Source organism: Elgaria multicarinata, chromosome 17, assembly GCF_023053635.1.
Source record: "Elgaria multicarinata webbii isolate HBS135686 ecotype San Diego chromosome 17, rElgMul1.1.pri, whole genome shotgun sequence".
Lineage (NCBI taxonomy): Eukaryota > Metazoa > Chordata > Lepidosauria > Squamata > Anguidae > Elgaria > Elgaria multicarinata.
This window is the reverse complement of record NC_086187.1, coordinates 4,323,356-4,347,192: the sequence shown is the minus strand read 5'-3', so window position 1 is coordinate 4,347,192 and position 23,837 is coordinate 4,323,356. Positions and strand designations below refer to the sequence as shown.

Genomic DNA, 23,837 nt, shown 5'->3' with positions numbered 1-23,837 from the left:
GGGTGCCACAAAAGCAGAAAGCAGAAGCCACAAAGAGGAAACCACGGCGGCAGAGAGGCACCCATAAAGGCAAGGACTCCCGCGTTGGCTAGCTGCTCACATCAGCAAGCCCGAGGGAAAGGCACGCAGTAGCCTCCTGCAAGAGGGGCCAGCAACAAAACGATGCAGTGTATCCTCTCTCCTAACAGGAGTGTGCCTTTTCAGGGTTCCAGCCAGCCACGCTTCCTTGAGGGTACGCCATTCCGTCGCTCCCAAATGACACTCTGCGTCCCATGGTTACTGCACATGCTCACCCACTGGCCTGGTTTGGGGGGGGGAGAGTGTCACCCCTTGAAGCGTTCTATTAAAAACACGCAGGGGGGGGGTCTCCAGAGCCTGTTCATACCCCCCCCCTCTTGTTTCTCAGTGGCCACGTTTTGGCTCTAATCCTCTCAGATGCATCACCTCAGTTTACTGTAGTAAGATTTCTTTTTATGAGTAAAAAAAAGTGACAATTTAAGCTCACATTGGAGTGTGATTGAGGGGAGAATGGAGGCGGCTGGCTGGGTGCAAGAAGAAAAAGATACAGACGTTCTTGCAGCAATAATGCAAGCAAAATTAAAAATGACCTTTGCCCGCTTTCTTCTACAGATTCAATAGAGGAGAAGCAGCAGCTGTACAGCAATAGGGATCGATCCTGCCCGCCCCGCCCCCCCAGCATGCAATCTATGCTCCCACGTGCCCGTTTACATTTTCTACTCCAGCAAAAAAGTAGCACTGTGCCCTTCTCTTTAAATGCAAATGTGCTGCAATTAAAAATTACCAACCAACCCTGTCCCACTTGTGGCAGGGTCAAAGTGGGGTGGGGGGAGGCGTTTTACTGGCTGTTGTGGAGCCCAGGCACACCGGAAGCTGCCTCATTCCCAGATGGAGCATTGCTGCATCGAGCGCGGTGCAGCCTGCAGGGCCTCAGATGGGGGTCTCTTTCCCAGACCTACTTGAGGTGCTGGGAAAATGAGCCTGGGACTTCTGCATCAAAGCAGGGGCGACGTGCCAGCGCCACGGCCCCTTTCTCCAGGTGGCTGCTTACTACCAACCACAATCCCCACCCCTGGTGCCCCCCTCAGACGGGGACTCTACATGATAATGTCACATTGTTCCCAATTATGGGGCAGGCACATTTCTCCCCATGTCCCTTAGACACCACTCAGTCCTAAGGGACAACCCCTTGTCCGTTGCAATGGAGGGCTGCCAGACCAAATGTGGCTTTAGAGTTCAGAAGCTGATAGAAATCTATATTAATGAAATGCTATGGGTCTGCTAGGGCCTGCCTGATGTTCATTGCAAGATCATGAGCTTCTCTACATGAGTGCACACACTGCGTGGCCACTCACAGAAGTTTGTGGGTCCTTTACATGACACCATCAACCTCCATGATGTCTCCCACGCTTTCTCCCAGTAATCTTGCTTTTTAAAAAAACTAACACAGAGATAATGCAGTATTTAAATTATTGTGGGATTAATTCTGCCACTAGATGGCACTGTTTCATTTAACAGAACAGAACTGAACAGAGGGGAAGTTTTCAATTCAAAATCACATGATCTAAAGAAGTCCATAGTGAACACAGAAAGACCTGAGAAAAATAAAACCTGGTACGGAGACGTTTTTCCCCCTTAATGTGGAGACGCCCCACATCTTTCACTATGCAATAAAGATAGGTAGGACAGACAAGGATTGCACATGTTCAGAAAGCCAGCGCCTGTCAAAAGGGGTTCGGGAACCCATGCAAGGTCAAGCTCCGCTCCCTCCCGCCTCCGTCCCCGGCAGCCCTCACCTCTGGTGTCATCCGGCTGATGGTGAGGATGTCATACCCAGCGTTAATGAAGTTGGAGGCATACAGCTGCAGCTGAAACTTGAACAGCCACTGGTAGACAGCCTCTGAGCTCTGTGGGGAGGGGAGGGGAGGGGAGGGGAGGGGCAGTTTATTTTTTATTACATTTATGTATTTATTACATTTATATAGCGCCCCACAGCCGAAGCTCTCTGGGCGGTTCACAGTTATTCATGGAGACTCTTTGTCATTCTTCAAAGCTAGAATTACTTTCCCTGAGCCCTTGGAATAGGGAGGCTACACATTTAAGCTGAGCTCTTCTTTGATAGCACATGAAGTTCAGGTTGCGCTGTCGTTTCTCACCTTGAGCAAAGACTGTTGGGGGTGGGGGTGGGGCAAAAGGTAGATCACAATCCGCCTGTAGATCTCTGGCTGATTGCAATAGATCTGCAAGAGTTTCTGATCCCCGGCTGTTTAACAACAGCAGCCACAAAAAGGCTTCCCCTGGCAACACTTTAAATCTAGCTGCTGAAATGAAGAAAGCTGGACACCGGGGCTGGGGCTGGGGCTGGGGGGATCAAAAATGTTTTTTACAAATACGAACGGGCTGTGAGCCCAGTGCCAATACCGGAAACAAATGCTTGGGCCTAGCCCACGGGCTCGGAGGCACCTGCCTGCCTGCCCGCCCCTCTGTGCCTGACTCCGGCTGGTGGGTCTCAGGGTTTTCGTAAAAAAAGGGGGGGGAGTAAATCATGGACGCTGGAAGCCTGCCCACCCCTGGCTGCACAGGACAAGGTTCCCCGGGGGTGTGTGTGTGCTGGTTTGGCCTCCCTCCAAACAGGAAGGGCCAATGGCCCTGTGAGCACGGGGGCCCGCCGGCCCGCCGCCTGCGCAACGCTCTCCGGGCGCGTCCCAAACTTGCCTTCCCCTCCGACATGGGCTCCACCTTCTTCAGCTGCTGCTCACCATAGGGCTGGCCGGGGTACGACGAGGAGCTGCCCAAGCTTGGCGTCCGCGAAGAACCTGGCACAAAGCGGGCGGCGGGAGCCGTTAGCACGACGGGAGGCTGGCTGGCTGGCTGGCTGGCTGGCTCGTGGGGCCACGGAGTTCATGCTGCCAGGCCCAGGTCAACAGCAAGGTGGTGTGCAGGGCAAAGCCACGCCCCCCCCATAAATGCCAGGTTTCCCACCAGAATCCTCCCCACACTGCAGATGTGGGGTCCGGGTGCCTCGGCTGTGACGAGCCTTCCTGGGGGTGCTCTGAGGCAACCGTTGAGCGAGGCTCACCGCCCACCGGGCTGCTCTCAGACAGGACAGGACGCTCACTGCCTTTGAGCACCCCAACCCCCGCCCGCCCGCCCGCCTGCCCCTCGGCACAAGCAGCCATGATGTGGGATCCGGCACTGAGCAGGGGGTTGGACTCGATGGCCTTATAGGCCCCTTCCAACTCTACTAGTCTATGATTCTATGATGGCGCCCGCCTGGCCATTCAGCTGGAGAGAGAGAGAGAGAGAGACCCAGAAATGCTGGGGTGGGGGGGAAATGCCGGGGTTTCCAAAGAACCCTCGGAGAAGCAGAGAAGCCCCTGGCAGGTGCTGCCTCCCAGCAGGGCCCAGGTGGGAGCAGCACAAGATGGCAGCCAAGGTGACCTTGACGGCTGGCCGGCCCGCCTGCCTGCCTGCCTCCGGCGCACCCTCTGACCCAGCTAGCCAGGGGCAAAAGCCGACCAGGTCTCAGATGCCTGCTTGGGAGGGCAGGAGGGCAGCGGGTGCCTGTGGCTTCTAGCCCAGAGACCCCCAAAGGCAGCATCCATTTCAGGCGCTTTGTCCTTCTTGGAAGCATCGGATGCAGAGGGACTCCTGACAGATGAACAACTATGTTTAAGCACACGGATCACGGGAGGAGCCATTTTTAAGTGTGTGAACGGGGGGGGGGGGCTTTCTGCTCCACACATCTCCAGCTTACGGCACCACCACCCCCAATGCCCCAATCCCAACACCTTGGCCAGCCTGAAACCTATGTGAGAAAGGAGCCCTCCCAGCACCACCCTTATGAAACGGAGATCTCGGGCATGTGCCATCTGCCAGTCTCCCTCTGTCTGCCCCCCCCCATCCCCTGGCAGCACTATACAGCTCTTAAGGTCACTGAGTGATTCCCTTCTGTAGGGGGAGAGGTGGAACCCCAGCCAGGGCAGCCACGGAGCACTGTGTCCTGTGCTCAGGGACACAGCAGAGACCTCCCAGTGAGCATTTCAGGAAGGCTGAGATGGCCAAAGCGGGCAGAGAGGAAAGCAGACCCACGGATCCGGCAGGGGGAGAGGAGGGCCAGCCCGCGATGAACAGCCCTGTGCCCGTCAGAAGCCAGATTGGCTCTTTGATTGAAGCTGGAGAAGAGCCAAGCAGACAGATTGGGGTGGGGGGCACCCTCTCCCCACCCCCACCCGCACCCCCGACACAAGCACCCCCTCCCCGCAATTCTCCCTACTAACCGAAGCAAGCGAAGGCCTGGCAGCAGCAGAGAGAGAAGGCCATGTTTGGCTCGGAGGGATTTCTGGGCAGGAGAAGCGCTTGCCAAGGAAATAAGAAAAGCTCCCGCGGGGACAGAGGGTTACTCTGCCGGGAGCGTTCCACGCACCTGCGGGCGTCTCCACGGCTTTGGCAGGCCCGTCGCCCACCGCGGATTCTTGCACAGACGCCTTCTGGGAAAGGACAGTTGCCAGCAGCTGAGAGATGGGGAGGGGGGAGAGAGAGAGGGATGAGCAGACTGTCAGCTAGAAGAGGGCAGCTCGAGTGAGGGGGAGGACAGGAAAACGGGAACACGCCAAAAGGACTGGGGAAAGCATCGGGCGTCAGGTGCTCGTCTCCCAGAGCTACGATGCTGCTGGCAAAGGGGCAAAGGGGCATGCCAGGGGTGGGGGCCGTGAGGAAGCAGGTGACATCACCGCTCTGCCTGTTTGGCACTTGTGGCTGCAGCTGAGCCAGCGTGGAAAGGTGAAGAGGCTCCTGGGATGCAGAAGCGATCCAGTGAAGGAATGATGGCCGGTGGCAGCGAGGGAGGGGGTGTCTTCCCCCTCTCTTGGCCCACTTTTCCCAGGAATGGAATGAGAGACTGGTCCCATGCCAAGTTAGCTGACTCAATAAGAGATGGGCCGATGCGGGCAGCATCCACAAGGGGGCAGCACAGGACAAGCCTTGCTGGTATCCTCGGAAGGCAGCTCAGCCGCAGGGCTGGAATCTCTCTTGGGCAGGGGTTGGTTTTGTGTTAAGTGCTGGGGTGAGAGAGCCAGCCTGGAAGCAGAGGCTGTCCTTGAAGCCCAGGTGCTGCTCTTGCTGGCAATGATGGCCAGCAAGGATGATCAGGGGTCTGGAAACAAAGCCCTACGAGGAGAGACTGAAAGAACTGGGCATGTTTAGCCTGGAGGAGGCTGAGGGGAGACATGAGAGCACTCTTCAAGGACTTGGAAGGTTGTCACACAGAGGAGGGCCAGGATCTCTTCTCGATCCTCCCAGAGTGCAGGACACGGAATAATGGGCTCAAGTGACAAGAAGCCAGATTCCAGCTGGACATCAGGAAAAACTTCCTGACTGTTAGAGCAGTACGACAATGGAACCAATGACCCAGGGAGGCCGTGGGCTCTCCCATACGAGAGGCCTTCAAGAGGCAGCTGGACAAGCATCTGTCATGGATGCTTTAAGGTGGATTCCTGCATGGCGCAGGGAGTTGGACTAGATGGCTTTAGAGGACCCTAACAGCTCAATTATTCTATGACAACATTCTGGACATGCTCTGAGGCACAAGCACCAGGGCCAAGCCTTCCCACTTGCAGGTAGTTTGCTCACCTTAACACCTTCTGAGCCAGGATGGAGGGCTGCATGGCCACCACTTCCGGTGCTTTGGCCACTGCCTGAGCTCCGGCCACTGGCCACGCTCCCAGTGCTGCCCACACTGCTGCGGTCGCCACCTACCAAGAGGGAGGGAGGGAGGGATAGAGATCAAGAAGGGCACCATGCTGTGAGGGGACGGGTGGGCAGATCCTGGATACTGAGCATGGCTTAGGACTATGGTAGAGCCAAAGGTCCCCTTTGCACAAATGTCTTGGCCTACAACACCCATCAACCCCAACCAGTATAGCCAATGGTGAAGGCTGATAGGAGCTGTGGGCCAAAACTTCAGAAAGTCCACAAGTTGCCACCCATCAGTGGCCATCATCCCAGGGACAGGTGACTTTGCTGCTGCATCCCACAAAACCTGCCCCTGAGACCTTGGAGCAGGACCAGAGGTCACGGCAGGCGAGCAGCTGCCCAGAGCAGGCACCCTCAAGGCCACTTCTCACCTGCCCTGCCAGCATCCAGCGCATCTCCCCCCACGGCCCCGTCAGGGTTGGCCATTGGGCGGAACCCAGATGGGGACCCTCGCAGCAGAGGAAAGACCCCACCAGCAAACGGCCCTTGCAGGTCACGGACGCCACCATGGCCAGAACGTGGGCCAGAGCTACACCGGCCCCGGGCCCAGCCCAGCCCTCCTCTTCCTGGTACCTGCATAGGGTTTGCGAAGCACCCAGATCTCTTCAGCTGGAGCCGGGGTGGTCGCGGATCCGCCTTGCGATGGGGACAGGTGGGACGGGCTGGCATCGGACCCTCGGGAACCTTCAGGGTCAAAGACAACAGTTGCTGCCCTGGCCAAGAAAGAGACAAGGCAGCAACGTCCCAGAATGGGGTGTGCGTCATGCGCGGGTGCCTTGGGCAGCTTACGGAAGCAGCCTCCGCCTCCCCGCCAGCCCCACAGCCAGCCCCCAGGCTGCTCCCTGGGGAGGCGGAGGTGGTGGGCCGGCTGGAAGCATGGCTGCCGAGGCATCTTCGAGATGGGTGAACATGTAATTTAGTTCGTAGCGTGATCAGAACTTGCCAAAACCCCACAAATCCCTTCATAAACGGGGCGGAAATAAATTGAGATGTATTTATTTTTTAAAAACTGAACACAGAAGAAAGCGAACAGGGAGCGATTCATTCATCCAAGCGAGCGGCTCTGAGTGCTTCAGCTCTTGAACGACTGGGTTCGATTCCTTGCGTACACAGCCGCGCCTGTGGTGCTCCTTCTTTCTGAACGGCTCCTCGTCTTTAAACAGCCACAATCCATGCTGGGAATGGCCAGATTTACTGAATTTGGCCAGTTTATTTTATTTATTTATTACGTTTATATACCGCCCCACAGCCGAAGCTCTCTGGGTGGTTTACAACAGATGGGGGAGCATTTTGTTTGGCTCGCTTTGGGTAAAAACTTGCTGCTGTTCATAAATTTCTTCATAAACAGGAAGGAAAGGAATTTAGATTTTTAAAATCTGAATGTGAGAGAAAGTGAGGCCCCTTCCAACTCTACTATTCTATGATTCTATGAAACTGGAGGATAAAGCTGCCGAGGGCTGCAAGTCACGATCACGGACTCTAACCTCCAGTTCCAGAGGCAGCTCTGGACCATCGCCTGTGGAGGACCACGAGCGGGTGTGTGCTGCGGTGCTCCTGTCCTGCTTGTGGGCTCCCCGTTGGGGTGGGGTGGCCCTATGGAAAGGAGGACCGGGCTCCTGCATCTCCAACAGTTGCGTAGAAAAGGGAATTTCAGCAGGTGTCCATTGTAGGCCTGCAGCACCTGGTGAAATCCCTTCTTCATCACAACAGTTCAAGCTGCAGGAGCTATCCTAGAGCGACCCGATACAAAAGAGGGCAGGGCTCCTGCAGCTTGAACTGTTGTGATGAAGAGGGCATTTCACCAGGTGCTGCAGGCCTACAATTGACACCTGCTGAAATTCCCTTTTCTCTGCAGTTGTTGAAGATATAGGAACCCCCCCCCCCCGCCCTCCTTTCCATAGGGCCACTCTAGAATGACTTGGTACAAGGCCATTCCCTGTGTTTGCATCTTCTGCCAGTGAATTCCACAGGAAGACGCGTGAAGAAGCCCTTTCTCTCTCGCCTGGCCTGAATCAGCTGGCAATCAGTTTCATTGGGGGGGGAACCCCTCAGGTATTATGAGGGTGAGGGAGGGGAGAAGAACTCCGCTCCCCACCCCTGTGTCACTTGTGCCCCTGGAGTAGGAAGCGTCGCTGCCTCCCCTGGAGTAGCTGCACCGGTGAAAGTGTTTGCTGGAGCCAGGCCACCGTCAACCACTCAAAGGTGGAGTAATGGAGACCGGGGCCTCCAGCTAGGCTTTGCATTGGCTCCCTCCTTAAAAGAACAGCCTCCGGAAGAAAACCCCATAGAATCATAGAATCATAGAATAGCAGAGTTGGGAGGGGCCTACACCCAGCAGAGCCCAAAGGCTGGCCTGGATAAACCGATGAATCGCACCTGCGCAGGCACCGCCATCGGCTCGCCACCGCGCTCTCGCCACGAGGCTTGGCCACGCGCGCCAGGGTGCTGGAGGCCTCCACCTGAGGGGATGAGGGAGCCCTGCCCGGAGGGTCGCCAGCAGCCTTAAAACAACAAAAAGCAGAAGAAAACGGCTCCTGCTTTTCCACATTGGAGGCAGGCGGCTCTGCTCCGCCGTCGCCTCCTGCGCTCAGGGCATTTGTCCCCCTTGCATAAGCTTCCGGGAAGTGAAAGGGGCAGATCGGAGAGGGTGGGGGGGAGTCGGGGGGATGCGGTGGTGCCACACAAAAGACAAAATGGTTCTCAGGAGGAAAAGGGAAAGGCTTCCGTCCCCACAGTCACACGTGTTCCGAGGTCACACCTGCCCCTCCGCCAGCTGCCTGCTCTGACGGCCTCTTGCCGCTTTGCCCCTCCGCCGCGACGACCCGCTGCTGCTGTGGCCGCCTCAAACTCTGCTGCGCCCTTCGACGTTGTTTGCCCTTTCACACGTGCTGCCGTTTACGCCAGGAGCCACCTCCTGCACATGTCTATCACCACTAGAGATGTGAGGCCCCAGGAGAGAACTGGGCGCGGGGGAAGAGAACGACATAATTGGGCATGGGGGCGGGGGAGGATTCCAGAGGAAAGTAAGTTTTAAAATGTTTTAGTGTTTTCCCATTTTGTTCCCCCCTGGGCCTTCACATCTCTAATCACCACACCTCACTTTCTCTTCTCTCCCTCATCTCTTTGTTCCTCAAAATCGCTCCTCAACACATTATTCTTTAGTTATTTAAAGGTTTTAAACCTGCCTCTCAGGGCGCTGTCTATACGCGGCAGCTGCGCAGTGGCGCTGTGTTGGTCGTATGACGCAGCCTCCGACTCACAGCCGCCGCAGGGCTTTGCCCCAAAGCTGCATGTTAAAAATGTCCAGGACTTACCCTGACTTTTTCCTTCCAAGCAAGGTCACTGTGGCCCTTCCGCCGCGTGACCTCGCTCCGGCGTCAAGCCGGGGGCATTCCAGGGTGGATGGCAACAATGTGCCACCAGAAACCAGGAAGAGGGCAGAGGGTGCGCCCAGCAAGCTGAATGTCTGCCGGAAAGCCCGCGCTGCCCCCTGCAACTGGGATTGCCCACCGCCACCCCGCAGCAGCAGAACCGTTGGGTTTAGCGGCCAACGGTGGCAAAGCGTGCCGTGAAGGCAAGCTGCCAGGCGCACTCTGCCCTCACAAGGCAGCTCACAATAGTTCAAAAACAGAAGCATAGAAGTTACAACTAACCACATTCCTGCAGCGGCAGCAGCTAATGCTTTTTAAACACCAAATGGCAGACAGGAATCCATGTTTTGTTTTGTTTTAATGCCAGTAGTGATGAAGCCATACTTATCCCCCCTAGATAGGGCACTCCAAAGGTGTGGGGCCACCACTGAGAAAGCCATCTCCCTATAGTGCCTGCTAGCCACATGACTCTTGCTGGTGGGCCAGAATAAAAGTAACACCTGCCTCTCACAAGTATTCTAGCTACCACATTCTCTACCAGTTGCAGTTTCTGAATTGTCTTCAAGGGCAGCCCCACATAGAGTGCACTGCAGTAATCTAACCTGAATATAACCAATATTACAGTAGCTTTCTTTAGATAGGGCTGCAGCATCTGAACCAGCCTAAACTGGTAAGAATCACACCTGCTAGCTGACGCTACCTGCATAGACAGCAGAGAGTCCAGCAGTGCTGCCAGACTGCATATTTGCCCCTTCAGGGGGGAATGTGACCCCACCCGGAGTCGAATCTAAACCTCCATTGAAATTAGTAGATTTCAAGACCCACAGTACTCCCATCTCATCTGGATTAAGTTTCATCTTGTTAGTCCTTATCCACTCCAACACAGCCCCCAGACACTTGGAATGGATCGAAATGGCCACCGTCATTCAAAACTGCCTGGAGCAGACGTAACGCCACCCCCCCAAGACCTTGTTCAGAAATGGTAGCTTTGGGCAATCGCTCTCCATAGCCAATGGATCTAGTCCTGGCTTCTTCAACAGTGGTTTAGGCCCAATGGACCTACCCCGTCCCTAATGAGACATTGACCTGATATCCTGATATCCATGTGGCAAGCCCAGCCCAGCCCGATTTCGCTAGCCGAGAGGGACAAGAATCTAAAGAGCAAGTGGCCAGAGGCGGCCTCCGGCCTCCAAGGAGCTCGTCAACCTTCTCGGGCTACAGAAGTTCAACAGCATCCCTAATAACAAGACCAGACACAGCCATGGCTACATCCGTCTCTCATTCTGTCATAACTGTGGCCTCCAAGCCGTAACGGATGCTGTCCTCTTCCCTGCAAAATGTAATGCAAATTGATCGCAATCAGCCTTTGAAGGCCCTGACTGCCCAGCCCACTCAGCTGTTCCAGGCAGGCTTCTGACCACCCTAAAGAGCTCCATTAGCTGACATTGTGTAGATGCAATTAGGGTGGTGGAATCAGCTTTCTTCGCTCCTGTCGCAGCCACAGAGCAGGCCCTAAAGTGAGCTCTAATCTGTATGATCATATTTGCTTTGGGTCGTGCGACATCTGCCGTTTCATCACTCTCAGAATACCAAGGACTCAATATGACTCTATGATTTGGCTGAAGGCATTTAGGAGCAATCATCTCACACGCCCGATTCTAGGAGCTCACCAGGACCTCAGCAGGACAATTCAGCAGGGAACTTCCCCAACATTATCAGGGAACCACGTGAATCCATAAGTCACCAAAGGTGGACCATTAAAGTTGGTCCCTGACTCTACAAAGGGCACAGGCGGCTTGCAGCCCAAACCTGATCAAACAGTGATCTGCCTAAGAGAACGGGCTCCTCGTAGGCGCCCCAATCCACAGATCACCTAAGCGTGGACGGATTCTCAACATCACTTCTGAGACCCCCTCTGTCAGCACAGATAAGGAGACCGTTAGGTAGCACGGTGGACAGTACACCAACAGAATGCCCATCATGGCCAGATCTACACTACTGCTTTAAAGTGCTTTATAACTGTTTTGACAACTGTATACAGAGTGTGTCCTGGGCCCCAGCAGTTGTCAAAACTGTCATAAAGCGCTTTAACGCAGTAGTGTAGATCCTGCATTACCCAATAGCAGGGGGCTTTCTACAGGGCTTATTTGCCCCATGGTGGCTGCACAGTGATGCTGCGTTGGTTATACGACACAGCCGCCAACTCGCAGCCACCGCGGGGCTTTTCCCTGAATCTCCGCACTTAAAAAGAAGGGGACGTACCCCAACTTTTTTGAAGTGAGGTCACCATGGACCTTCTGCCATGTGACCTTGCTTTGGTGGTGAGTTGGGAGTGTTCCAGGGTGGATGATGACCGCTGAGAGGTCACCGGAACCCAGGAAGCAGGCAGGGGGTGGGCCTGATGAGCCAAATGGCCGCCAGAAAGCCCACGCGCCCTCCTGGTGTTGGGGTTTCCCGCCCCCACCTCGCAGCAGTGATACTAGGGTTTTTTACTGGGAAGGAGCTGCAAAGTGGCACTGTGAAGACACCCCCCTCTCCCAGGAACAGACACCCCAGATTGGCCGACTGCTGAATTGGGTATCTGGAAAACACGACTTTCCCCCAAAGCCTTTGATTCAAACCCCTTCAGTTCTGTTATCCAGCAAAGATTAACTCCAAGAAGGTGCATTTCCCCTCTTTTTCACCCCTTTGTAAGCCTTGTCCCTCCTGCCCCCCCCCCCCGCATTGCATTTTCCCAGCCCGTACCTACACTCAAGGAGGCTGGCCTGAAAACGAAAGGAACTTAAGCCAGAGGCAAGTCTTTTAGGAGATGGACACTCCTGGGCTGACTCCACTGCAGGCTGCTCTGGTGGGTGGCAGCAGCACGGGTCCATTTCCCAAGCAGTTTTTACACAGGAGTTTAAACAAACTCTTCAGTGGTGTCAACCCCATTCGCAGCAGGGCACAAGCAGTGCTCCTCTTGGCAGCCCCCAGAACCCCCCTTGTGAACATGTCGCAACATCTTGCCGCAAAATAGATCGCAAGGGTGAAAAAAGAGCAGCCGTTGAAGCCATTTCAGCACCCTGCCGGCCAGCCAAAACTCCAAACTCAATGTTGTCTTCACAAAGCTTTCAGCTCAGCCTTAAAACGTAGACTGTACGCTCCTTGGGGCAGAAGCCTCTTTTTTTTGCCTGTGCTGCTCTGCAAAGCTCTCTGTACACTGATGGCTCCAGGTGCTTCCCTTTAGCCTGAAGAAGAGAAGACCGAGGGCAAATGAGGTCTGCAAACATCCGAAAGGCGGCTATGGGGCAGATGCAGCCAACTCGGTCTCTCTTGCTTCTGGGGGCAGGACCCATGGGCGGAGGCTGCTGGGCAGCAGGTTTGGGTCAGGAGAAACTCCCTAGCCCTGGGAGCTGCGGAGCGGTGGAACAGCCTGCCTCAGGAGGCGGACGGCTTCTTCTCACGGAAGGTGGCTGCCTGCCCACCTCCCAGGGATGCTGGGCCTGCCTCTTGCCTGGCAAAGCCTGCCCTGAGCCAGGGGCCGGACGGCCAAGCCACCTCCAAGGTCCGCACCCCCCACCCTGGCCTGATGACTCCACATTTGGTGTATGACCATGACCTCACTCACACGCCTGCTCACACATCCTTGCACCCAAAGGGAAACGGGGGTGGGGGGTGGGGGAACGAGAAGCTACACAGGAGAACTTGGGCTTCCCACACAACAGGGCAAAAGCAGCACACATTCAAGCAAAGGGAGCCGTGGCCGGACTACCTGGGTTGGCGCAAGGCCCTTCCACAGCACCGTGGGGGAGCCTGCGGTAGCCAAAGGAACTGAAAAGAGGCTGATGGGGCTGCGGTGGAGGCGGAGGCAGGAAATGGAGCTGATGATGATGATGATGATGATGGAAGGAGGAGGAGGAGGAAGAGGAGGAGGAGGAGGAGGAGATGCAGGAGTGGCCGTTAGGCCCCGAGGCCCCGCCAGCCGGGAGGGAGATGGCTTGGAAGCACCCCGGGAAAGGGCCTGCGTCCCACGGACCTGATAACAGAAACACAACAAGAGGCAACGTAAAATGGGTTCTCCGACTTGAGAGGAAAAGGGGGGGGGTGTTTCTGAGCCTTTCAGCAACGTTGGACCTGAGCCTAGAGACAGATGGCAGCTGGTGCAGCGGAACGACACAGAAGAGAGCGAGCGTGGAGTTGGGAGGACCCCGGCTCGACTCTTGCTTCTGCCACGGACTTGCTTGGTGGCCCTCGGCCAACCCGCCCCTCTCAGCTTGAGCTCCCTATCTGGGGAATGATAACACTGGCCTACCTTACAGGGCTGTTGTAAAAAGTACAACAAAATCAAGTGCGTTACGTGCTTCCAACATTCAAGAGTGCTACACAAACGTTCTTATTTTGGGGAAGTGTTGATAGAATCCTGGCTGCCCCTGGAGCACACGCTCATCGCACAGGCATCGCCTCTGCTAAGCACATTCTGTAGTGTTAAAACGAAACAAAACCCCAACCCCTGTTGGTCCCAAAGCATAGAAATAAGCAACGATGCTGCTTTGGGACCTTTGACCCTCCAAAGGACCCTTAGAAACAAAACTAAGGGCAGAGATTGGGATGCGCAACGCCCACCCACACCCCAAGACGGCTCTGTCAGACCACGCAAGGCACCCCTGGCTTTAAGGGCGAGGGGCTCCCTCCCTGCCTCCACAAACACACACTAGGAAATTTCTTCTGTCTTTAAAAGACGTTTGGAGGTTTCAGTATTGATTATAATTCCTAATTTGATTTTAACTGGCTTTTAATAGGGGAATCTTTTTTTTTCCTTCCTCTTCCCCTGAGCCAAACCTTCCAGATGAGTGGTTGGGGCCGTAAGGCAAGGCGTAGGCTTGAAAAATAAAATCAGCAAGGGGGGAGGGGAGTTTAATCTCAAGGCATCCAACCTTGAGCAATTGGGATAAGAGCAAGCTGCACCACTTCCTCCACCGATTTAATTTTGCAGCTGCAAATCCAACCCTCCTCCTCCTCCTCGACGGGGCATAACTCATGTGTTGCTGCAGCCCAGCCACGATTTATAGAGCAGAAGCGAATGGGATTCACGTAGCCACGTCATTGAAATTAAACTCATTCACAATTGCCCTGATACACAAAAAAGGGGCTAGTCCAGATGGTCCGATAGCCAGCTTACTCGTGCAAAACAACACCCCACCCCACCCCAAGAGCGCAGGGAGGATGAGGGAAACATTTGCGTGAGATTGCAGCTCCTCTCTCGTGCACAGGAAGGGGCCATGGCTCACCTGTAGACACCTGCTTGGCACACAGAGGCCCTGGCATCTTCAGGTAAGGCTGGGGAAGAGCCCTGCCTGAGTCCCTGGTGAGTTGCTGCCAGTCCGTGGGGGCATTACTGAGCTACAGCAATCCTCTGACCCAGCATAAAGCAGCTTCTCATGTCCCTCCCTATGTTCCACAGCTCAGGGGAAGCGCACCTGCTTGGTCGTTCCGTCCCCGGCATCTCCTCTTCAAAAGATCAGGAAGGGCAAACAATGCTGGCCCAGATGGGCTACCAGTCTGGCAGGAAGGGCACACACCCAGTTATGTGCTCTGAGTCAAGGGAAAGGAAGTTGGGTCCGACACCCCAAGAACTACACGGGGCGTAGAGAAATAACGGAATAACGGAATACAAGGACACGGAATAACGGGCTCAAGTTAAAGGAAGCCAGATTCCAGCTGGACATCAGGAAAAACTTCCTGACTGTTAGAGCAGTACGACAATGGAATCAGTTACCTAGGGAGGTTGTGGGCTCTCCCACACTAGAGGCCTTCAAGAGGCAGCTGGACAAGCATCTGTCGGGGATTCCTGCATTGAGCAGGGGGTTGGACTCGATGGCCTTGTAGGCCCCTTCCAACTCTGCTATTCTATGATTCTATGAAAGCTGGCCAGAAGGGCTGTGCGCTGGCCACGAGGCTTGGTTCAGATACCAATTCAATGATGCAGAAAAGAGCCTGATCCACCTTGGGCCCATTCAGAGACTGCCCAGCTCAACTTGGAGCTGAATCCGAATCTTAACTCAAAAGTCCAAAACTTCACGGTCCCCAGTGGGGGCAAGAAGCAACAATAGCAGTTTTGCTGATGGACAGAATTCGATGAGACTGGCCCAGCAGCCCGTGTGATGGGTCGAAACCTACCAAATCTCAGACAAAGAGGTCCAGGGGGTTCTGTAAATGTAAACTTTTGCAGCCGTGCATTCTGGGGGCTCTGTGTCCCTCCTAATCTTTTGGGGGGAGGGGAGGTGTTCAGATCCGGATTCATTCTGCTTTGGAGGAGCCCCACAGCACTTCAGACATCTCCCAAATGTGTCCAAATCAGCCCCATTTGATTCGCGATTTGGACGGATCTGAAGCGCCGCCACCCCAGAACAGCCCCAAAGAGAGAAGCGTTTGCCTGTGCGTTTGCTGATTGCTTCCACCAGGCTGGATGGGAAGTAGCCGACGCGGTCATTGCCGGTCCGGTTGTCATGGATACAGCCTTTCCACCGTCCGTCCGCATGCTGTTCCAGGACCTGGGGGGCGGGGGGGGGGGCAGGTTGTAGAGAAGAACAAGTAAAGGACGAGAGTCAGCTGAAAGATGGCCACGGCCAAAGAAGAAAAAAGACTCTGTACGTTCTGGCTTGGGTGTAGTTCCCTAAATGAGATGTGCAAAGCCTCAAGTCAGCCCCAAAGTCACCCTTACTAGGGGCTGTCTAAATGCTCAGAAAGCCCCGGGGTGGGGGCGTGGCGGTGATTATATGACGCCACTGCAATCGCACATCCACCCCGGGGCTTTCTGCCGAAGCTGTGGAGGAGAAAAGGGGCGGGGACTTACCCCAACTTTTTTTCTCCGGAGCAAGGTGAGGACAGCCCCTCGCCTCGCCCCAGAATCGCAGCGGAGGCGTGGCCAGGCGGTGCCTGGTGGAAGGCCACCTGTGATTGGTCACCTGCCCAGATGGCCGCCCAGAAACCCTGCGCTCCCTCCTCGGCGCCGGGATCACCCGACGCTACCCTGGGGGAGGGAAAGCGCAGGGCTGCCTAGGAATGCAGTGGCAAAACGGCTCCCTGACTAGAGATGTAAAATGTCCGGAAATTTTGAAGCCATGGGGAAAAAACTTTTTTCCCCAGAAATTTCCAGAAAAATTGGAATAATGCAATATTATCCCTTTTTACAGATTGAAAGTCACTTTGTTACTTTAGGAACATAAAATGTAATTATGTCCAAGTTGGTTTGGCATAAAATTGTTACATTTGGTATATTAAAAGTACAGTGCATTCAAGGAATTATTACAAACTGAACTGTTAGGAGCACCTGAACTATAAGGAACCTCTTTGGTTTTGCCAGATATTTTGCAGGCAAAAAACAGAAGAAACCATCAACATTAGTAACAAAGAAAATTATTTATGTCTCCACTAGTCCTCCACAGTGTCAAGCGGACATAAAGCCCCCATACCCATAAAAAGAACTAAGAAAAAGGGGCGGACCAAGATTCTATGAATATGCATGAAATTTAATCAGACTAATTTTCTGACCTATAGCTATCACTATTAGTTTCAGTCTCTGCTTCCATGGCAGTGCTGCCCCCTAGAGGCAGAAATGCATCTTGCTCTTGCATTTGAGAGTTGTAGTCTGTTTGCAACCTAGGACTTGCTTGTCCTTGGTGCACAGAAATTGTAATAATCTGATACTGTACAGTTTTTAGAAATCATTTGGAGAAGTAAATATCTGAACACCTTGTCTTAAACATTTTATTCATCATGCTAAAATCAAAAATCCCGTAATCCATTTTTACTTCATTTTTTTTTCAAATTTTTTGGGGAAAAAGCAAAAAAAGGCTTCGGGAAAAAATGGGGGGAGTTTTTTCCCCAGGCCTTCACATCTCTATCCCTGATGCACACACCCACCCCCTAGTCTCAGATGCACACATCCTATTCTCAGTTATTTCTTCTATACATGCTCAATGCTACACTCTCTCTCCACACTTAATATTTATTTATTTAAAACATTTGCATATCACCTTTCTGGGGGGAAAAAGGTATAGAGAGAGGCAAGGCTGTTTACCAAAAAATAAATGAAAATGTTTTAAATAAATAAATATTAAGTGTGGAGAAAGAATCATGGCAGTTCACACCTCCCCCAAAAGAAAATAAAAACCACAAACATAAAAACATAGCAAAACCTTTAAAACAAGCTTAAAATTATCAAGAAATGAAAAAAGCCACGTTAAAAAGATGTGTCTTGATCCCCTCCTGCATGCAGAGAGAGTGGGGACCAGTCACAGTTCCACACGGAGCGGGTCCGTGTACCCTCCGGGAACCAGGTTCTGCACTGTTTAGAACCTTCAAGGTTCAAACCAACACCTTGATTTGAGTCTGGAAAACCACTGGCCACCAGTACAGATCTTTCAGTGTCGGTGTGATGTGAACATGATCTCATGCACCGGTTAGCAGCCTAGCTGCTACATTTTGCACCAGTTGAAGTTTCCGGGCACTCCTCAAGGGTAGCCCCATGTACAGCACGTAGCAGTAGTCTAACCACAATGTAACCAAGCAGAGCCAGTGGGCTCTTGGTATAACGCTGCCAATTTTGCTTCACTCGGGCCACAGCAGCGTTATTTCCCCCACTACGCTTATTTTCCAAAGTTGCAGGCAAAAGGAGTTCCGTTTATTTTTCCTGTCTTAAGACCAAAAATACCAGGCAAATTAGTGTTGACATTTTAATGTTTTAATATGATTCTAATAAAATTAAGCACATTTCAAGGAAGCATTTAGGTTCTGGGCCCACACTGGTCTGAAAACAAGGTGCAGCCCGTTGTCAGGGACACGCTGGGGTTTGAGCCAGGAACCACGAGGGCTCAGGCTGGGTCCTAGCATGGCAAAGCTACAGTGGACTCCGTAGGCGGCTGGGTGTCTGTCCGCTCAGGCCTCAGTGCTCTCGCCAGGCCTGGGAGGGAAGAGCGGTATGCAGCTTCTGGCTGTACGGAAACCTCTGGACGGGATCTCTGGCCTGCTACAAAAACGAGGAGCAGGGAGGCTTTCCGCAGGCCAGGCGGGCGGCTCTTCCGATTCACGCTGTGACAGGACTGGTCCAGGACGGAAGAGGCCATGAGCCACAACTCACCGTGATGATGTCTCCAGCTTTCACGTTAAGGCTGGTCAGGTCGTAATTGTTGCAGTAATCTTTAACAGCTCTGACCTGCAGGGCAGCTGAAGCATCTGGGCACAAAGAAGGGGGGGAGGAGGAGGAGGAGGAGCAGTTGGCTACATTCGAGAGAGCAATGCCGGGGCTCAAGCCTACGTGGGAGCCCTGCTTTTGGGCTCGGGAGCTTTCCTCCAAATCCCGGGGAGACGGGATTGTGGTGGCTCAGTGGGGATGGAAAGGCAGTCTGCACATGTCTAAAGGCACTCTGGTTTTGCTTCGCTTATGCCAGAGCCAGGGCAGAACATCCACATGGCCGGCCTGCCCACCCCCCCAACCCACTGGGAAGGATGTGGCCTCCGCAGCTATGTTTGGACCTGCTTCCAGCCCTCATCCCAGGACACCAGGAAGAAAAGTACGACATGCCAGGTACCTCGGGGTATTTGATGTTAGACTCGCAAGATGTTTGAGCATCCAGGCTTCGCGCCACAAACTCTAGCCTAGACCCGCTGCCCCACAACTGGAATCCATTTCAAAAACTTCATGTTTACTCAAACTGTTCTTGAAATCTAACATTTCAAACTTCAACATTCCAATTCGGAGATGTCTGCAGAGGTCTTTACAGCGAACCCTATTCCTAAGGCAGCCCCTGGGTCAGACTCCACCTCTGCCCTGGACTTGCTGGATGGCCTTTGGGAAGCTGCCATTCCCTCAGCACTCTGGTCTGCAAAATGGGGGGCGGGGTGATGGGAACAAGAATCCAGGGGCTGTTGGGACAATGACTGGCTGAACGTACGTGGAGCCCTTTCAGCGCTAAGAGAAAGTCCTCTATTAAACTAAGTTATGATTGTTATAGTTCTTACTTTTAAAAAAAAACAGCAGAGGGAGTCAGAGCACCGTGAGATAATGATGACGACGTTGATTCGCATGGCTATTTTTTTGTTCCTTGAAAGGGCTCCCCTTGCGTGTCGGAGCGTTATCGGGTGGGTGGCTTTGGCAGGACGTTGTGCCGGGCCTCAGCCCTTCCCGTGACCCCCTGACCCACAAAAGGCTCCACCCAGAGCACCCCCTCTTCTCTGCCCCGCCTCACCCCGTAGCATCTGCTTGATCTCCTTGCTGGCTTGCGTGGCCGTGAACTGGTTGACGATGTCCAGCGCCGTCTGGCTGTAGGTGTTTCGGATGTGAGCATTGATCCCGCTCTGCAAAACAGACAGGAGGAAGTGCGGGGGGAGGGGGAGGGGGTGCCTGAGCACTGCGCTAGGGGGAGCAGAGACCCATCCCAGAGGGCCAGCTGGACCTGGAGCGGGCGAGGGAGGGGGCGCGCCTGGAGAGGCCACTGAAGCGGCCCCGGCAGCTGGAGGGAGCCTCAAGGCCACTCCGGGGGCACCTTGGGGACAGAGCCGTGGGACGGCCTGGCCCTTCATGCAGAGGCGCAACTTGGGGGGGAGCTTACATCCAGAAGGAGGCGAACCACGTCCGTCTTGCCGCACAAGGCCGCTTCGTGCAAGGCGGTGCCCGCCTTGGTCTGACGGTTGATGTCAATCCCAGCCTGGAGCAGAAGCCTGTGGGGGCGACAGAAATGAGCCCGTGAAGGAAGAGCATGGCAGAATTACGGCCGCCAGGCCCTTAGCGGAGGCTCCAGAACACCTGCAGGACGGGGAGAAAACCAACAGGTCCTGCTGTGGGGATGCAGCAAGGAGGAAAGCAGCCCCTGTTGAATTCTTCTGCACCTGGGAGAGTGGCCGGACGGACTACGGCCCCTGAACAAGCGAGGTGTCTTCAGACAGGCCTCTGCCACGGATCGCACTAACGGAGCACATTCATGCCAAGACGGGGCGTCCCTTAGGGCCCTGGGCCCTGCAGTGAAGACCAACACCTTGATCTGAGTCTGGGGAAACCACTGGAAGCCGGTTCAGACCTTTCAGTATTGGTGTGATGTGATCACCACAGCGTGCAGCGCTTAGCAGCCTCCGGACAAGGAGCCACACAGCCCGGGAACCGGTAGGAAAAAGCCTCCTGCGGCTCCTGTTGGTCTTGGCTTTGGAGCCCTGCCCGTTCTTTAACCACGCCCAGTTAGCAGAAGCCCCTCCCACCTTTGGCCATGCCCCTCCTTTTTAACTCAACAATACTGTGCTCCTATGTTTATAAATTCAAAGCAGAAAGGGGAAATGGCTGGCAGAGCTTACAGAGAGAACCTGTAAGAGAGATTGATCCCACATCCCTGTACTGAGCTCACTTGCAGCACAGGCCACAAGCGCACTTTAAAGGACTCTGCGCTCTTTCATCCCAGCACTGGAAGAAATGCCTCCAGTCCCCGGGGGCCAGGAGCAGATTCTCAGGAAGCAGCCCTCATTTCAGAGCCCTGCATCATAGCAGCAAACCTTTCTTTGTCTGAACTTGCTCTTCCCGAGTGCCAGTTTTGCTGCCACTGCTACAAGACTTGGATTGGAACGGTGGCCAGGGAAGGCTCAGGCTGGCAGGAACAAGGAGCCCCGGAAACAGCCGGACAGAGATGCCATAGGGCCAGAGAAGGTGCAGCCCTCCCAAGCCCTGGAAAGGCCACTTCGAAGGCTGCCTTCAAACAACAACGCCTGGCTATTTCTTCAAAATCCCATCCTGGAAGCAGTACTGAGGACTAGAAGCACACATCTATATCTTATTTTTTTAAAAGGTAGCCAACTGCAAGTGGAACGCCTAGGAAGCATTTGTTTCCTTACACGCAAAACCACCGCACCCACTCTCAGGGACCAGGACAGCCAGTGGTCAACCAGATTCCCCCCCTCCCCCAATCACGGAACCAGTCCAGGAAAATACCTGGTTGGTGGCATCAAGGCCCAATGAAAGGTCAAGGAGAAGCCAGAGGGTCACACGCCCCCATCCCTCTGTTTCTGTTTCAAAACCGGGCTGGACTCAGATTGAAATGGCTCCAGATACTCCGGATCCTTTGTTGTTGCTTTACCTTATCAGGAATGTAGGAGCAGTTGTGAAGCACAGGATGGAGGGGAGAAGAGAAATACGAGCTGCGCGCTTCATATAACTGAAGTGCTACACATGGACATAGAATCATAGAATCATAGAATAGCAGAGTTGGTTAAGGGGCCTACAAGGCCATCGAGTCCAACTCCCTGCTCAATGCAGGAATCCACCCTAAAGCATCCCTGACAGATAGTTGGTTGTCCAGCTGCCTCTTGAAGGCCTCTAGTGTGGGAGAGCCCACCACCTCCCGAGGTCACTGGTTCCACCGTCACGCTGCTCTAACATCTCAAGGGGGCTCTGTAAGTCCAGCCTGAGAATGGCCTCCCTGCACCAGGGAGGGAGGGAGGGGCAAGGGTGTCGTGCCCCCACCACAGCTGGATGACACCCAGACACACGATCCACATCAGGGTGGACGAGGCTGCGTGGCAGCCACCAACGAGCCGCCAGAGCCTGAGATTAGCGGCCGCTGTTGTGCCGAGAGGCGAGCCCCAGATTAGCGGGAGTCCAGGCGGCACACAATTTGCTAAGTGAATTGCGTGCTGCGGGGAGGGGGGGCAGCCTGCTGTGCTGGAGGAGCAAGCCTCTCCTGTCCATGGCGGCTCCTTGGCTGCAACTCCCCCCCTCCCACTGAGAGGTGGACGCAGCCGTGGAGGGATTTGCAATTTCAGTCGCTAAGGCACTAGGATGGGAGGGGGGGCGGGAGGGGGGCGCTGAATATCCGCTGCTGGAAGGAAGCAGCAGCCACGGGCAGCAGCAGCAGCAGCAGCAAGTGCCATTGTCAGAGGCCAAGAGGAAAGTGGAGGGGGCTTGGAGGGTGGAGGCTTGAAAAGATGGTCGGCAGACTTTGAGTACTTCTCTTTCCTGAGACGCCCATCGCCAGAGGCAGAGGCGGAGCAGAAGCCGCTCTGAGCGCCCGTGCCGGCCCTGGAGCAAGGGGGGGCTTGGCAGAACAGTGGCTTCTCCTAGGAGGGCAGTGCAGATGTGAGCAGGACCCCCCCTGGTGGGAATTGCTCCAAATCAACCGTCACACCTCCAGCTGAGGCTTCCCCCGCCTGGAGCCCTCCATCCTCCAGCGCGGGCAGGTGTGCTTTGGGGCTTCCGTAGGACACGAGCTGCCTGGAAAGAGCCTGTGATATCAGCGGGGGGCAGGCAGGTCACACGGCGCCCCCCAGCCTACACACCACACTGTGAATTTCTCGAGACTTTAAAAGATGTTTCTGTGGGAGGGGTCCTTCTCCCCCACCCCCCACCCCCCACTCCCCACCCCGGTTTGGCCATGCACTGATTCCGCCTGATACTTCAACAGCACAGCTGCCCCATCTTCGTTTGGCTCTTGTTCAGGGTGAGCCAAACCCTGAACGAGAGCCAGAGGACAGAGCCCTGGGGGGTCCTGTGCCGGCCCTGGGGGGCGTCTGGTAGCCAAGGGTCTTGGCCCAGCGAAGCCACGGCCCTCCGGAGCAGGCAGAGGAGAAAGCAGCCTCTTTGCTTCTCTGGGGTCCTGGACCAGCCAGCACCCACCCCTTGAGCAAGAGGGAGGCAGGGACAACAACAACAACAACAACAACAACAACAACAACATATTTCTTACCCGCCTCTCCAACTGGATCGAGGCGGGGAGCAACAGCAAGCATAAAATACATAAAACACTGATTAAAAACATTCTAAAAGCATCCTAAAGGTATCCTAAAGGTATCCTAAAGTTCTACTGCAAGCCCACACACCTGCCAAGGCCGGACGCTGCCGCCCCCCAATTTGGTTCTGGCCCTGGGGGTTGGTGCTGGGTCTCAGGCAGCCAAAAGCATGTTCTAAAACACATCGTTTTATGAAGACTTGGCGTATTGCTCCAACAGCGCGTCACGCCCCCCCCTTCACCCCGCCAGAGGACTCACCTGATGATGTCGATGTGCCCGTTCTTGGCAGCCAGGTGCAGGGGGCTGGTGCCATTCGGGTCCGTGATGTCCCCCGGCTTGGGCTCCAGCAGCGCAGCGCACATGTTGCTGTTCAAGAGTAGCTGCACCACCTGCGGACCCAAAAGGACAGGGATGCCTGGGAGATGCGGGAGGGAGGGGAGGGGGGGCGCCAAGGAGGCCTGTGGAAGAGACCTTCCCGGTGGACCAGTTGGCATCCCGCTCAGCTGCCTTTGGGAAGCGCCCCGTCCGCGACGTGCAGCAGCCCCCTTCCCTCGCCCTTTGGGAGACCGCCAGGCATGGCCCACCCCTTTTCATGCAGGCCCCTGTGGGCAAAGGGGCCAAAGAGATCCTGTTTTCCAAGCCTAAAATCTGACCCTGCGCTCTGTGTAAATTATGCACAGTGGGTGGACCGCTCCCTACCAAACCCAATGGAGCAGTCAGCAACTAATGAAAACGAGCCCTGTGTGGGGAAGAAGAGAAGAAACACACACAGCGCACAATCTGAGCTGGAGTGTCGTCCCCCCTCCCCTCCCCTCCGCGCCTACCCAGCCCCTGTCCCTTCAGCAAGCGACACTACTTGGAAATTCCAGGGGCGAAATGGCACAAGGCGTCGGCTCAGTATTCTCATGCATCAAACCAGGACCTGAGCACAACCGCCCCCTCCCACCGCTT

The 23,837-nt window shown here is 54.8% G+C and overlaps 1 protein-coding gene across 1 annotated transcript in view; it reads right to left on the bottom strand.

Annotated features, from left to right (window-relative positions):
• CASKIN1 (CASK interacting protein 1) overlaps nt 1-23,837 on the bottom strand; it is a 117,897-nt gene that overhangs the window by 11,008 nt on the left and 83,052 nt on the right. The window contains exons 6-15 of the mRNA XM_063143325.1: nt 23,145-23,275; nt 19,733-19,841; nt 19,370-19,478; nt 18,262-18,356; nt 15,556-15,673; nt 6,346-6,456; nt 5,650-5,771; nt 4,445-4,532; nt 2,734-2,834; nt 1,815-1,925 (exon numbers count right to left, since the gene is read on the bottom strand). Coding sequence (XP_062999395.1) covers nt 1,815-1,925; nt 2,734-2,834; nt 4,445-4,532; nt 5,650-5,771; nt 6,346-6,456; nt 15,556-15,673; nt 18,262-18,356; nt 19,370-19,478; nt 19,733-19,841; nt 23,145-23,275 — 1,095 coding nt within the window. The remainder of the gene's footprint in view (nt 1-1,814; nt 1,926-2,733; nt 2,835-4,444; nt 4,533-5,649; nt 5,772-6,345; nt 6,457-15,555; nt 15,674-18,261; nt 18,357-19,369; nt 19,479-19,732; nt 19,842-23,144; nt 23,276-23,837) is intronic.